This window comes from Calliphora vicina, chromosome 3, assembly GCF_958450345.1.
Source record: "Calliphora vicina chromosome 3, idCalVici1.1, whole genome shotgun sequence".
In the NCBI taxonomy this organism is placed as follows: Eukaryota; Metazoa; Arthropoda; class Insecta; order Diptera; family Calliphoridae; genus Calliphora; species Calliphora vicina.
Genome location: NC_088782.1, coordinates 9,034,453 through 9,051,980, shown reverse-complemented (window position 1 = coordinate 9,051,980; position 17,528 = coordinate 9,034,453). Strand labels below are relative to the sequence as shown.

Here is a 17,528-nt window from a genome sequence, read left to right as displayed (position 1 = left end):
GTCGAGGTATTTTGCTAATCTCAGTCATTTTTTTGAATGTCAACCATTATTGTACTATAGCGCATATACATTGATATGTATTGATGTCAATCGTGACAGACGGAAATGACTCTCTGCTCTATATATAATGATCTAGAATATATATCGTTACCATAATATAGAAAGGGCCTAACTCGTGTTTTTTTTTTTGTAAGCCCAGATTTTCATTTATTTCGTTAAATGATCCGCTCATATATCATATTTAGGCCAAAAAATCACGACTAGAGTATCCAAAACCGAAACCGAAAACCGGTTTTTTCATCTTTGTAAACTCGACTGGTTTCGGTTTTCTTTAACATTTCGGTTTTTTGAAACCCCGGTTTTTGTAAGACGGTTAACCGGTTTTAATGAAGTATATTTTCAAAAGCTCATTTAAACATATTTTTGGAAAACTTTGATACCATTTTTAAAAACATCGATTCATTTTATAGAAAATTTTCGCATTTGGCAATATTACATAAAAAAATAAAATAATTGCCTTAAGAATTTAAAAATTTGAAATTAGCGTATTTTTCATATTGAATAAAAATTTAATATAAACCGGTTAACCGGTTTTTTGGAAGACAAAAACCGAAACCGAATAATCGGTTTTTTAAAAGATAAAAATCAAAACCGTTTTTTTAAAAACACACCTTTTCGGTTAAACCGGAAACCGGTTTTTTAAATTTGCCGGTTTTTTGGATACTCTAATCACGACTTAAACAAAACACGAGTTAGGGCCTTTCTATACTCTATGGGGTCGCAAATGAAAACTGTAGAAATTACTAAGGGAATGACAAACTTATAATATACCCTGATGAAAGGAAATTTACTATAATCTGGCCACATTATAATTCACACACCCAGCTCACTTTCTGTATAAGCAGATGATGCTGTTATTACCGCTTTATTGCTAATACTCTTCGTTAAACACAAATCACAACGCATCTCGTGTTGGCTGGTTTTTTTTTGTTTTTGTCAAGAGTGTGTGTGTGAATTAATTCTTTGTTTTCGGCGCAGACGCTTGCGCACAAAACATTGTTTATATTGCAAAGTTTGCGGCGGATCTTCTTCAGTTCTCATAGATCGATCAAAACGGTACGGTCTCAGGTTAACTAAATAACTTGCTCTATTAAATTGTAATTTTTTTCTTAATTTTAATAATAAAATAAAATACAAAAAATATAAAACCAAATATACTTAAATATTTTATAAATTAAGTAAATAAAATATAATTAAATGCAAATTAAAGGACAAAGAAGGAGTTAAACAAGAAATAACAAAAAAAGAAAAGACTTTATAAAATAAATAAAAGACTATAATAAAATAATTATGAAATATTAAAGTGTGAAAAAAAGATTTATTTTATTTTTGATTTTTTTCTCTTTTTCTCTTCAAGATTTATTAATTGGATCTGTAGAACGTTAATCAAATTAAATTTAAAATAGCTGTGATTTTTCTTGTTCATAACAAAACTTTTATAAAAATGGCGCGTGCAGTGTTTTGCATGGTGAGTGTTTAAAATTTTTTAAAAAAAAAATAAAAAAACTTTATAATGATTTAATATTATTTTTAGTTTTGCAAAATGCCAAATGTATAAATAAAAAGAATAAAAAAAAGTGTTAGAAATTTAAATATCAATAGCTATATCTTGAACAAAAAATTAATACGTTTTTTTCAAGTGTTTGTTTTTTGTTCTTAGAGAGGCTAAGCTAAATTGTGTTACGACGACGACTACAACTCTTTAAGTTGTAGAGTTTAATTTACCTGCTAATTATTAGTTGACGTCTGTCTACACTTGAATCTAAAAAATATTGAGCATTCTTAAATAAATAATAAAAATGTAAAAATAAAAGCTAAATAAACATTATGGCCGGCAACAAAGTACACACACAAATAATGTTATGACGTTAATTTCAAATGTCAATTACATTTGTTTTCAATCATGATTTGAAATAGTTTTTAATTAGACAGAAATACATACAATCAAATAAATGCAAATATAACTTTTTTGTACAATGAGTAGCGAAATATTTCATTATGCAATATGTTAAATGTTTTTACAAATGATTATTATTTTTCAAGTAGACCGAACCGACCACAAACCCTTTAGGCACTTTCTTTTGGAGCCATTATATTCAAGAGTTTTCAAGCACTTCAGCCAGTGTGCGAAAAATTTAAATAAAATTGATTTCAAATATTATTAGACCTTAAAAAAACAGTACTTGATTTAAAACATTCATTTTGGAATAATACAAAACATTTAAATATTTTTTTCTGTTTTTTATTCAAATCCGGTTCCATAAACAAAAAAAATTTATAGTATATTGAAAATATACAAAAAAAAACACTAATAAAATGTAAACAAATAACACTTTTTTTACGAATATGTGTGTTGAAAAATATTAGATGTCTTTATGTACGTTTCTAATGAAGATGGGCGCGCAGTCGCGTAAATATTCAATGTTACTGCAATACTGTTTAACAGAGATTTAAGAGTATAAATACATTCCGTAATAAAATTACAACTTGTTAATTTACCAAACCTTTAATAATTTTCAAATATTGTTTCACAAAATCCTAATGAGGGCCACATCAATATTTCTTCAAATAATGTAGACAAATGATGGGGAATTCAATTGACCGAAATATTTCAAGTTAAAATATCAAGTACGAGCTGTCATCTTATGACCATCGAATGCTTAGTAATTTGTTTTAATAATTCAAACCAAAGCTTTCTTAATATCATGGCCTTTAGTGTTACTCAAGAAACTTTTTAAAAATTCATCAGAAATATAAACCTACCAATACTGAAAATAACTTCATGCAATTGTAAGAATAATAATGTCTATAAAGCAATCGAGGTAGACATAAACATTAGATATCGTTTACAAAGTTTATAAAAAGAGCTTTCAAATCAACATTAACCAAGCAATATGTTCAGATATATGTACAGCAAAATAAAGCTTATTTCTATAAGATTCCAAAAAGCTCGTGGTCCTTCTAAATTTTATAAACATTATCTCTCGTTTAGAAAGTTTATAAAAGGAGCTTTCTAATATATATTAACGAAGCTATAATACAGCAAAATAAAGCTTATTTCTATAACTTTCCAAAAAGCTATATAACATAACAATAAATTGTGCACATATTTGTTATGTTATAAAACTTTTTGGTTAGAAATTAAAAACCATCAAAAAGTTCCTCTGGAAAATAAATCAAAATGCTGATCATTGTTCTATAAATTAACTGATCATATTGTATATCATTAAAAAGCTTTAATATTAATAATATTACAACTTTCCAAACCTATGATTTACTAGCTCTGCTTTGTAATATCTTCTTAAAAGTTCTCTAGAAAATAGTTTATCATATTAACTGATCTTATAATATTAATAAGTTTTATTTTTAATACCTTTAAAAGAAGAAGAGTAAGATAGCTCTGTCCAAACGTTTGACTCATTCTTTTACAACTTTCCAAACCTATGATTTGCTACCTCTGCTTAGTTATATTTCTTTTAATATCTTCTTAAACCCATGATTTCTTAACTCTGTTTTATAATATTTCTTTCAATTTAAGTTACTTTGAATTCATAAAAATTTGCATTTAAATTACTGCAATAAACAGATTGCATATTATAACTTAAATGTATTTAATTTGCTTAAGAATACATTACTTAAGTTATTTTTAATAACACACCTGCTTGACGAAAAAAATAACTATTAATTTAAACAGAATATATGTACCTGGCAACAACATACTTGCAAATAAATCAATATTATTTTATTTAGTCATGAGAAAGAAAATTTTCAAAATTACTTATGATTAAAACATTTTATATATAAATTTAAAAAGAATATTTAAAATTCCTAGGAAATCATTTAATCGTATTAAAATTAACTCACGCATTTTGTATTTATTTGAAAATATTTTGCAAAAATTAAAAAAAAATTAAAAGACCTTGAGTCTTTTCTTTAATTATTGAAATTCCTGAAAGGTGTTAATCAATAATGCATACTTGAGATATTGAAAATATTTTTAATATATTTTTGATTTGTAAAATTATTATTTTTCTAGATTGAGAATGATTTGCTAAATTCATTAGTTTCGTATCAGAAATTTGTCAATTATACTAAGAATCTTATACAGCTTTAAAATTTAGTTCAATGCTGACTTTTGCACTTGCTGACACCCTTCTCTTCATCCCTTACTTTTCAACTGTTAGCAGATCCAAATCAGCAGATTGTCATTAGTGCTACATTTCAGTACTATTGAAAATCAGCAAATTATGTTCTTTTGACATTTGTTAAAAGAGAATCTGGGAGTGTTAGGTCAGAGAAGCAAAAGTTGTAAATGATTTAAAATATCCTGATGCTTATGTTGTTTTAGCACTACTTACATTGACATTTCCGAGCTAAAGACAAACTGCAGATTGTCATTAGTTCTGAAAAATCGTTTAAATTAAAGTGCTACAACATATCAGTACTATTGACAACATGCTGGTTTTGACCTGCTGACATTGCTCAAAATTTATGAGAGAGGATGCCAGCAGGATTTTATATGATCGATAAAGCAAAAGTTGGCATGGAACTAAAATCTTAAGCTGATTACAACATTTCCATACTACTTACTATATTTCATTAGCACTGATTAGCTTAACTGCTTATAGTTTACTGTGGACTTTACCATTTGGGTCCTAAAATATCTGATGACTTTCTCATACATTTTGTCAAATGCAACAGGAAACTATAAGTAGGTTGTCATTAGTTTTAAAAAGTCTTAAAAAGCTTCATACAAAAACTACTCTTGACATCCGGTTGGTTTGGATCTCTGATATGTGACCAAATAAATGTCCTTGCTGATCTTTTCTTAATGTCTCTTTATCTCATAACTTTTCAGTAGAAAATTCCAAATGCAGATAGTTGACAAAAAGTATAAGAAATTCTGCAGGTGTTACCGGTTTTTTGTATAGCCTCACAATTTTGCTGGGGCTTGAAATTTCCAGCAGGGTTTGGTTAAATGTCAGCACGACAAAAGCTGCTGTTTGTCAATAGCACTAGTGCTACTATTTTAGCTATGCGTCCATTTAAAAATCCTGACTCCTTTATGATCTTATATATTCGATCATCTAACAGATTTGTGTATTTGATTGAATGTTGATACCTCATAAAAAAAACCGATGACTTTCCTGAATATTCTTTAGATTATATTAAATATTTTTCAGGACAAAGGCAGCATGACGTCAATAGTACTAATTGTAATCAATTAATATCATTCAAGTACTGCTGCAGTTAGTACCATTGACAATTTGCTGATTTCGTCCTGCTGAAAAATAACTAAAAGTATAACCTAAACCCTGAAGACATTATTTAACTTGTTCATACATTTGATTAAAAGTCAGTAGTATAAAAATTGAAGATTGTTAAAATGTGCAAAAAATTCTATGACATTTTAGCATAATATAGAACCTGCAGAATTTCTTATGCTGACATTTAATCAATTGTATGAGAGTCTCAGGAGATGTCATCATTAATCATTGGGTTTTTATATGAGAGTATATGAAAAGGTCATCCTGACAATAATACTGAAATGTTGTAGTATGGAGATATATTAAAATATCACCGTACTAAATTTAGTAATATGACAGGTTATCAATTTGATATTTAGCCAATGATATAGGAAAGTAGGGAGATGTCATTAGGTTCTCTATATAATCAATGAAGGAAATGTCAGCGTCAGTTGTACATAACTGCTTTGACACATTAACAACAGCATGATAAATAACTGAATTTGTAGTAAATTCAGTAATATTACAGGTTTCAATTTGATATTTAGCTAATGATATTTACAAATCAAATTCATAGGAAAGTAGGGAGATCTCATAAGATTCTTTATATAATCGATGGAAGAAATGTCAGCAGTCATATGACAGCGTTAATTGTATACAACTGCTTTGTCCTGTTGACATTTTAACAACAGCATGATATCAAGAGTAGCAGATTGTCAATTGCAATACACTGCATTATCCTGCATTTCCTTATTTTCTGCTATTTACTCAAAATTTGCTAAAAATTAAAAAAATAATGCATATCCATGAATACCAATAAAACCTTGAGCAATTAGCTACTTAAAATATTGAAAAGTATACGTAACAATGTATACTGTTATTAATATTATTTACACAATAATATTATTTGTCAAATAAATTAAGTAAATAATAATAGCAAAAAATATTTAAAAAAAAACAAACGTCAGAAACCTCTTCCAAAATTAGTCTTTTATTGATGATCCACATCCATACATATACATATAGTTATGATTGTTATTGTTATTGACTTCTTTTTAAATTATTTCTATTTAAATAAAACTTGCTACAAATCTTTGAAAATAAGCTTTTATTATGCAAAACTAACGCCTTATTATATTAACAAATAACTACATACTTAAAATTGTTATTTTTTTCTTCTTCTAAATACACATTTATACGTATAATTTGTGTATAAAAAAAAAAAGATACAATTTATGCAAATTATTTTGCTTTGTGTGTTGTTTCAAAAGGTGACTTGAATGTGGTTTTGGTTTCCCTTTTAATTCGAAATAAAAGCGAAATTTTAGACAAGATGTTAAAGAAATGAGAAAAAAGTCTGTATTTGTTTTTGTCACCATGATGTCATCATCATATTTTTAATATTTAGTGAATGAAATGAAATATAGCTAAACTCTTTTCACTTTTGTGCTTATTCTTTGCAAAAGTATCTAGCACAGCTATTCCATATTCTTAAAGAATTCTAAAACTGTGCTAAATTCTGTTAAAATGATTAAATCCCTTCACTTTGTCATACTTAAGAGTTGTTTATACAGGTGATTGGAGCAAATTAATTCATTTTTTATTTATGGAGTTTGATCTTAAAACCACATTCTCTCAGTCAAGTAATGTCAAACTCCATATATCTAAAATTAAAGAATTCTCACGAATTTGAAATTTCGTTTAGATTGTACAATTGGTGAAATGTCACCAGGATTAAGTCAGCAAGTCAGCGAGAAAGCGACTTGAAATGTCAGCTGGACAAAATCATTATGCAGTCAAAAGTACTGAAATGTCGTAGTACGGAAAATTAAAAAGTTTGTTAGTACTTTTGACAGCGATTTGAGTTTGTTCTCCTGATATTTGAACTCACAAATGAGCTGTTGACTTGTCATCACGACAAAATCACCAGTTTGTAGAATGAAAAACCCTTCGAAATTTCAGTACTATTGACAATGTGCTGAATTTGTTCATATGCATAGAGAAAAAAATCCTAAGACTGTCAATGATTTCTCATTCATTATATTACTTGCCTAAAGAAGATCACAATAGTACTGAAAGAGAAATGTCAGCAGAACTTTATCTCAAGGTTGTCAATAGTAAATACAAAAATATTAAAGGTTTGTTAGTGATATTGACAAACCGTTATAGGTAAATTTTGAAGATCTTAAATAGTAGTGTGGGAAAGCAGTAACTCTGGTTTCTTTCCCATACTTTTGATGGAATTTCAGTACGATTTTATCTGCGGATTGAAAGTATTTCCTACTGATTCTACTCCACTGGCATTCAATCAAAAAATATCAGAAAATATGGAGATACTCATGCGGAATTAGGTATTTCACACGATCCATCAGAATGATTTTTAATTTTTCCAATTTCTGATATTAAGCTGATTATATCGTACTGACATTTTGGTTAAATGTGTGGAAATGTCTTCAATATCAGTAAATCTGTAGATAAACGTGTGATCATAGGTGATCACACACGATCGAATTCCATAGATTTTTGATTTTTCAAATTTTTGATATCAAGCTGATTATATCGCACTGATAATTGGTTAAATGTGTGAAAAAGTGTGGAAAAGTCTTCAGTATCACTAAATCAGGAGATAAACATTTGATCATAGCTGAATACACACGATCACATTTTAAAGATTTTAGATTTTTTCCAATTTTTTTGACATCAAGCAGATTATATCGCGTTTGTATCTGATCAAGTGTATGAAGGAGTATGCAAATATCTTCAGGAGTATGAAAATATGAAGAAACAAATGCGGAATTAGGTATAAAACAAGATCGATCATAATGATTTTTAATTTTTCCAATTTCTGATATTAAGCTGATTATAGCAGGCTGTTATTTGGTTAAATTTGTGAAAAAGTGTGGAAATGTCTTCAATATCAGTAAATCTGGAGATAAACATGTGATCCTAGCTGATCACACACGATCCCATTCCCAAGATTTTTGATTTTTCCAACTTTTGACATCCAACAGATTATATCGCGCTGATTTGTGATCGAATGTATGAAAGAGGATGAAAATATCTTTGGGATTTATTTTTTTATAAGAAATAACACTGGAAAAGTGCAGCCTCAAATGCGTATAAAAAATCTGATGATATCCCTTGATCTTGATCAGCCGGATAAAATTTGAGGGTTGTCAGTAATCTTGAAATGATGTAGCATTATCAGTACAATTAACAAGCTGCTAACCCAGCAAAAAATATTCTGGATTTGGAAGCAATAAATATGAGTACTGCATCTTCTACTGCTACATTAATTGCATCCTAAAATTATTGCCTTACAAAAATGATTTTGGAAGGCATACATTCGTATAGGTGGTGAAGAACTTAGAAAAAATCAGCGCTTCTTGTTAGGCAATCACTGGGTCTGTAAGATTTTATTGCTTCTCACCAGCTCTAAAATCTATGTGCACAATTGTTTGCACATATTTAATTCGATGAAATCAGATTAATTTCAAAGCTGTGAAATATGATTATATTGGATTCCTTATGCAGAGCCTCTACGCGAGGAATCCCATATAAAAATCATGTAATCTTTCATGCGAAGTGGTAGCAGTATACAAGTGCTCTCTGCCTTACAAACCTGCTTCCGAGGAAGCACCATTTTTTGCTGGGAATTCAGTCCTCTTGACATTCGATCAGCCAAAGAGAGAGTCGTTACCATTTCTAACCTTATTAAAAAGAGGAATTTCCTACGACTCATCTAATTAAATCAATGTTATTTAAACAAATCAGCAAAAACTTAAATAAATAATTAAAAATGCGTTTAAAATGAACATGATTCATAGTTTTCAAGCTATTGACGTTTCTCAACCAAAAAACAAAACTAAAATATTTGGCATTAAAATTCGCCACGGCCGGAAATAGCTTTCTACATAAATGATTTTAAATTTGAAATTATATCTTACACGTTGATCATTATCATCGAAAACAAAACGCATTCTTCTCGTGACCAATAAATGACTATTTAATGGGCTGTTTGGAGATCTATAATGATAGGTATCAAAAATAAATTTAAAAACAAAAACCGTTAGAAAACAAAAAATACATTTTCAACAAATTTGCTGGTACGCATACCAAATATTCTAGCTGAGAACTATTGGCGAATGTATTTCAAAAAACATCACGATTTTAATTTAGATGAATTTTAACTAGACCAAACCAGCTTAAACTCAGCTAACATGACGACAATTATGTTGGAATAAGAAATTAAGAATTTAAGAAAAGAAAAAAAACCCCAAAATAATAATAATAAGCAGAATATGTAGATATAAATGGCTGATGTTGCTGATTACACTCAAAATAAATTAGCACATTACGTGTATTCTGCTAAACATAAGTGGCCAGTCACTAAGTTCAACAACACCTAGTGAATTTATGGCTGTAATAAATATAATTTTAGCATAATTTTTCTTTTAGATTTATTTCGTTTTGTTTTGTTTTAGTTTAGTTTGAAACGGATGTATAACAAATTAGCTAAGAATTATTTGAGAACTTAGAACTAGCCTAGAACTATCTTTTGCTTATTATATATTTATTTATTTCTTAATCCAGAATTTCATTTTGCAAGCCGGAAAATTTAATTAAATCAAATCATATTAAATTAAATTAGTTTAATTTAGCCAAATCTCTAGCTTGGCTATAGAGGATGACATCATTGCTATGAATTTATTTATTCATGGATCTATGTTCATTTATATGTATAAATAAATAAATACTTAGTTAACTGTGTTTGTATGTATATTTTTGGTTTTTTTTTGTTTAAAAATCTAGTTTTATAATTAATATTTGTTAAAACCTGATGACTACTTAAATGTATTATTGGCGTATCTGGTTTTATAGGTTGTTTTAAATAAAATCATATACAAAACAATATTTTAGGTTTTTATTAGCAACCAATGCGGATATAAATTCGATGGTTGATTTAAGAAAACAACCACCAACAAAACAAAAAAAAATTGTCAAAAACACAAAAACAAAGAACACATACAAATATTAGTAAGAAATAAAAAAACATCTTCGAGGCCTAATTGGATTATGATAATTAATTTTCTTATAATTCGCAATAAATATTTGTCAACATTGACTAATGCAAAACAAATAAATACAAATTTGGTGGTTTAAAATAGTTTAGGGAAAATTGCACTTAACAAATTAAAGTTTATTTGTTTATATTCGGTTCGAAGGACCATCAAGTGTTAATTACCTAACTTTTGGTTTTAAAACAATACACCTCTCCTTTGAATACTTTTCTTTTAGGAAAATCATAATGAAACCAATGATTTTCTAAATATTAGATTAGTAAATAGATTTTCACTTTTTTATATCCAGTTCGAAGGACCAACGGCTATATTTTGAATAGCTTATGGTTTACTTTTTATGTTACTTTTTTCAAATCTATTTAAACTTAAATAGCTTTATCTTAGTGCTGGTTCATACACATCAAGTTTACTTTAGCAAGTCTTGAGTTTATAGAAGAGTTTATAGAAGAGCAAGTCTCTCTTCTATAAATTCAAGACTTGCTTACAAGTATCAGCAGGACAAACTTAGCAGCTTATCGAGGTAGTTAGGTCGAATAGCATTCCTTGACTTTCTCATATACATGATGAAATGTTAGTAGGACTTTATCTGAAGGTTGTCAATAGTAACTATAGAAATGTTGTAGCTGTGTTAGCTATGTTGACAACTCTTTCAGGCAAACCTAGATGTGAAAATTTAGTAGGTCTACCATTGGCTTTCTCATACCTTTGATGGAATATCGGTAGATTGTCAATAGTACCTATTGATCAGAAAATCAGGTGATACATAGGCATCACACACGATCACATCCCAAAGATCAATTCTCTAGTCAAAAGATTCATTCAAAAATTTGTTTTAATGTTGAAGCTTTGTTTTTATTTGATCCCAAAGAAAGTCTGGAGGAAATAACAATTCGTGAATTATCATCAGGTTAAAAATCAAAGGTACTCAAAATATGTTCTTAAATAGCGGGTTTATTTTTAGCAACAAAAAAACTTCAGGTTGTAAAAAGTACTAAAATGTTGTAGTTGAGAAATTTTATTGGGTTTTTGGTACTTTGAATAACCTGCTGCAAATTTAACCAAGAATAAAGGGATAAGAAAGTTTGTGGTTAAAATTTACTACAAAAATTTTGTTATTTAATCCATCCAATGACTTCCTTTCTCTTTGTCATAACTTTGGAAAAATGTCGGAAGAACATAATCAGCCTGTTTGTCTATAGTACGGAAATTTAGTACTATTAACGGAATGATTCTGATTAGTTCCTACTTCCAATCCCTGTTAACTTTTCCAACTGCACTTTTAAGGGAATGTTAGCAAAACTTTATCTGCAGATTGTGGGACTATATTACCTTCCTTTCACACATTTGGTCAAATGTCAGCAGAAGAGAATTAGCAGGATGTCATCAGTGCTGACATGTCGTAGGTTTGTCAGAACTATTAACAAACTGTAGATTTTTTTACTGCTGACATTTAAAGAAACCAGGATATTTCTAACTCTAATAGATTTAATCTCTTACCTTTTTACACATTTGGTCAAATGTCAGCAGAAGAGAATTAGCAGGATGTCATCAGTACTGACATGTCATAGTACTGTAGATTTTGTACTGCTGACTTGATTTAATATCGAGATAAACCGGAAAGTTTGTATTCGCTCATATTTTCAATTTAAAGTCCAAAATAAGATACCACGAGAAGTAGTAACTTATAAAAATCCACAAAGGATTTAAAATAAGTATTAGCAGTATGATTAGATATATAGGACTTGTGTAATTACTAGCGACCAGTAATGCAATGAGTATGAATTATTTCTATATTAAATTTGCGAGTTGTTGTGCGGTTGGCCTCGGGTCATTCCGGAGAGAAGATGTCTTGGGAATATAAAGAATTTGAGAGGGAGAATTCAAGAGCTGTTGCAATTAGCGACTAATCACTTCGTGATTGCACAGCTAAACAAATTACTTCAGCTAACAGCAGGGATTTAATTACAAAACCCAAATTTAAAAAAATAAAAAACCTACCTAAAATATTGCTAAAAACAAGACAACACGAAAAAAAGCTGAATGAATCCCCCAAGATAATAAAAATTATTAAAACGACATGTTAATAAAAAACAAAAAGACACGCAACATTTACAAGTATATGGCTAAAACGTAGGACCCCTAAATGTTAAAAATAAAAATAGCAAGGAAAGGGCCATAAATATACATTGTCATTTCAAGTTCATTTGTTTCACTGGCTGGCAATTCGAACCATATTTAAAAAAAAGAAACCTTCAAAAGTGCAGCTTACAAAATATGGTTTAAAAACAGTGGATATTCCCAAAAAAAAATGAAAAGTGATTAAGGAAAACTGGTTTTAAAAGCCAAAAACTTACAAAACAGTTAACTAAGTCAGTTGGTTAAATAGACTTCCTCTCAATAATATGCATAACAGAAATATATGCAACATTCATTGATTGTTATATGAATGACATAGATGAACTCTTATTTAGAAAGTAACAAATTCATTTGAATTTTGAACTTATATGCTAAATGTTTTCATTTTAAAAAGTTAATTTTTTGTGAAGTGTTTGCTTGCCTTGAACTCATAAATTCACAAGATTCACTCTGTCAAAAAATAAAAAAAATTCTTAAAAATGGCTAAAATATTTTAGCCACATTTGAGCATCATCACATAGATACAAAAACAAACAAACATACATACATGTGTTCTCTAAAATAGCAGAAGAATGAATGATAATGTTGTCTGGTTGACCTTCTCCATAAGGCACAGACGACAAATGTAAAGGTAGCCAGTCAGTTAGTCAGTCAGTCAGGCAGGCGGAGATACAGTAAATTCTCATAAATTTATAAGTGCGTAAAATGATGGTCAAGTTGGTTTGAATTTTACACACATGTGCAAGTTAAGTAAATAAATAAACATTTACATCTACATCTACATGTAAATATGTCTGCATGTAATACGTCTAAATTTGTTTAACTGTTTGGTTCTATGTTTTGCGTCAAGTTCTAAGATCCCAAAAAAAAAAATATTAAAAATCAAACAAGTTATGATAATTTAATAAATTTTGTCTTACGTTTAAAATCATTAATATGTAAAATATTAAATCGAATATGTAGGCATATTTCTTATTTCTGTTTGTAGTTAAATTCATAAAATGACATTTTAACATTTCAAATCGCCTCATAATTTATGAATACATATTTTTTTTCCTTCTAAGAAATATTTTGGATAAATGTTTTTGTGTGCGTATTTATATTGATACCAAATATTGTTTTTTTAAAGAACATTCTAATCTAGTCTATTTAGCATATTGCTATTTGTTATAAAAGAATATACATAAATGTTGGTATTTTTTTTATTTCCAAATTCATTAGCAATAATAAAAAAAATAACAACTTTTAAAATTTAAATAAAAAATCAATTTTATTGATGTTCAAAGTAGTCAAAGAAGTTTTGCTGATTCTTATCTTTAACTAGAAATATTTTTTAATCTAGTTTAAAAAAGTTAATCAATCTAGTTTTGAAATAATGAAGCAAGACAAATCAAATATAAAATTAGCTTTTAAAAAATCCCATATAGAAACTTTTCTGAACTTCTCTGATTTTCTTGATTCTTTTTTATACAAAATTCATTAGTTTGTCATCAATTTAGAAAGACATTCCATTATTTTGACTACCTTCTGGCTATGTCTTCACTAATGCTTACAATATGTAGTTGTCATTTGTTCAATTGCATAACAAAAGTGGGGAATATCAACAATCCTTTCCACTCGGGAATTTCCCACAATTTAATCATCGCTCAGAAACGAACCCAGTTCCTCTCAGCAACACACGAATTTAATATTCAAATTATGACAGTTAATTGATACCCTCTTCATTCAGTCCCATATATCTATAAATACCTTCTAAATATGTTGTGGATTTTTTAAGGAAATAGCTCACTTGGCATTTTGTTTTTGGTTTTAAATTGGGAAGAAGAGGGAACACAATTGATCTAGTTTATCTGGAGATAAATGTTCTATTAATAAACTGGATTGTAGCAATATATTGTTGTCTACACTTTAAATTGGTTTGCTATTCAAACATGCAACCATTCAAGAAAGGTTGTGGATTGGATAAATATTAAGAATGCTGACATAGTGTCTAGCAAAGGGTAACATAGAGACGAGACGTAATTGTCCAAAACCTAAGTCTGTTGTCAAAAACCTATCTCTCGCAACAACAAAATACATGCTAGTCAATGTATTTTGTTGTTGTATCAAACATTTTTTTTGTTGTATTTTTGTTTGACATGGTCTCTGGTCTTTATGTAAAATTCTCTATGACTGCTGATTTAATCAGTTTTGAGCCTGACTTTTTTTCTCATTCATTTGTATCAAATATTAGTAAGAGAAAATCAGCAGGTTTTCAATAGTACTGACAATTCTACTAATTTGTCTTACTACGATATTTCAAGTCGTGAAACCTTAGAATTGTGTTCTGCTAACATTTGATCCTTTCGAATTTCATGTTCCTCAAATGTCAGCAGTAAAAAAATTAATAGTTTGATAATAGTGCTGACAAACCTACGACATGTCAGCACTGTTGACAACCTATTAATTTTTTTCTGCTGACATATATGTGAAAAAGTCGGAGAATTCCAGAATTTTGTTTAAGAGCTCTGATGGGAAAGTCACTAGAGATTGAAAATTTCAGACTGATATACAAAAATCTGATGACACTCTGGTATTCTGCCGTAAAAAATCAACAGGTTTTCTAATAGTGCTGACAAACCTATGAAATGTCAGCATTGTTAACAACCTGTTAATTTTGTGCTGTGGACATTTAAACAAATTCAAGAAAAAAACAAAGAATCCCACTAGGATTTGTATAAAAAGACTTAATATCAAAATCAATTTGATATTAAGAATATTAGTATTCTTAATATCTAATATGCAAAAACCTACACAGAGAAAACAGATTCGTGATAGCAACCGAATTTGTTGCCAATCGAATGATTCGGTTGCACACATTCAGTTCTAACAACAGAAAGTCAGTTGATAAAGATGAATTTCAGATGAGGCAACCAAACTTTAGTTACCCCTTCCAAAATATTGTACGCACAACTGTAAAATGCGGTCACTAAGACAGAATCATTCGATTGGCATCAAATTCGGTTGCTACCACGAATCTGTTTTCTCTGTGTACTGATTATGTTCTGCAGAAATTGTATTAAAGTTATGACAAAGTAAAGGGATGTAATCGGATTTGTTAAAAAATAAACTTTTTCATGCTACCAAATTTTAGTACTATTTACAACTGGCTAGTTTTATCTGCCGAGCTTTCATCAAATCCCTGAGAAAGTAGGGGCTCGGAAGAGTAATTCTCATAACAATTTTGTTTACTATGATGACAAATGATTTCTCCATCTTCATTTGGCATCATTATTTCATTTTGAAAACAAATGTCAGTTACGAGTTGTCAATATATGAACAACAATATGATGATTAATTTTACAAACCACCCACATTAAAATATGTGGATGCATCGAAAGAAAAACATAAAAAGTGGGAGGTTTGAATTTATCATGTTAAACCAAAGCATTTCAAATTTGATTGTTATCAATGTTTGGATATTTATAATGGAATGATTTCAGACACTAAGCAACTTCTCTTTACCCTTCAGTAACAAATAAATACGGTGGGAGAGTTTAAACAGAATGCGTTATATATATGTGCTTTTTAATTGGCTTGGTAACAACAACCATTTGCAAAAATAGATTGTTTGAGTTTACATGACTTTTGTAAGACTGAACAATGTCCAAAAGTACAATAATATTATTATGATTTATTGAACTTGTGTAATTAAATACACATTTGTTTATAAACTGGGACAAATATTTACATTTTAGTAGTCATTAAATATTAGATCGATCTGTAATACAACTTTATAATTTATGCTGAATTTTTAAACGTATGTATGTATTTATTTCTCACCAGCAATCACAGCACATACAAAGTAAATATTTAAAATAATTTTACACATAATTAAGCATTTCGGAAATGCAGATTAAATAAAGTCTGTATGTCTGTCTGTCTGCCAGCATCTCAAAACCAACTGACAACTGGTAGAATTTCAAAAGCAAAAATCCATCAAATAAATTTTAAGCTTCGATTATATGAATAATAAAATATGTCAGTTATTTCATATTTCAAACACACACTCATACTCAAATTTAAAGAAAATGTCATGATGCGATTATGTCCAGCAAACATAAATGTAAGGAAAATTATTATTTCAATTTTAAAAAGCAAATTTTAAAGAAAATTTGGAAATTTGAAAAGCTATTAAAATATTTGTTTTCCAAGCATTCTGAAATGATCATCAAACCAGCTTGAAGAAAATTTGCGGGCTTGATATCAAATCATTTTCAAATTGACTTCAATCCTAAGTGTTTATTGGGTGTTTGTGTGCATTTGAGGTGCACGCATAAGACTTGTAACACTTTTTTATTTTATTTTGAAGCTCTTTAATATTCAATCATTATGGGTTGAGTGTAGATAAATATGAACAGACAGACTAACGTTAGATATAGTTTGTGTACATTCATTATTACTTGATCTTAACTGGTTCTGATTAAACATGATTATTGAAAAAGACAAGGGGGGTAATCAATTCATTTTGTTTGCACACATCATACAAATGACCTATGAAAAACCAAAAAAAAAAAAAAAAACAAACTTAACTATTTAAAAATAAAATAAAAACGTGATGTTTGCTAAAGTTAAGCCACGCTAAACATACATATCAATGGGGCGTTCAAATCACTACCTTCTGCTTCTCCAGTAGAGTTGTAAGCATATAAATTGTTGGTAAATGTAGATTAATGCTGTTTATTTGGTAGTCATTTGTTAGGGCTGTCAATTTGACATGTACCAAATAACTTAACAAAGAAATCTAATGTATTATTTTCGCCCTTAGGCCGCTCAAAATATTAAATAACAAAAGAGAAAAATCTTAACAAAACAGATTATTATGAAATTTAAGTAAGAACTCTTGGCTGGTAAAATATTTATTTTATTTATGTGGGCGGTTTTTAATTTGATTATAAAAATGTATGTTTGTTTGTAGGAAAGTGTATGGAATTTTTAAAAAATTCTTGCTTTTCTATCTTTGTCA

The 17,528-nt window shown here is 28.8% G+C and overlaps 1 protein-coding gene across 1 annotated transcript in view; it reads left to right on the top strand.

The window, feature by feature from the left end:
* Positions 1-1,095: 1,095 nt before the first annotated feature.
* frm (farmer) overlaps positions 1,096-17,528 on the top strand; it is a 29,634-nt gene continuing 13,201 nt past the window's right edge. The window contains exons 1-2 of the mRNA XM_065503761.1: positions 1,096-1,157; positions 1,418-1,528. Coding sequence (XP_065359833.1) covers positions 1,505-1,528 — 24 coding nt within the window. The 5' untranslated portion in view covers positions 1,096-1,157; positions 1,418-1,504. The remainder of the gene's footprint in view (positions 1,158-1,417; positions 1,529-17,528) is intronic.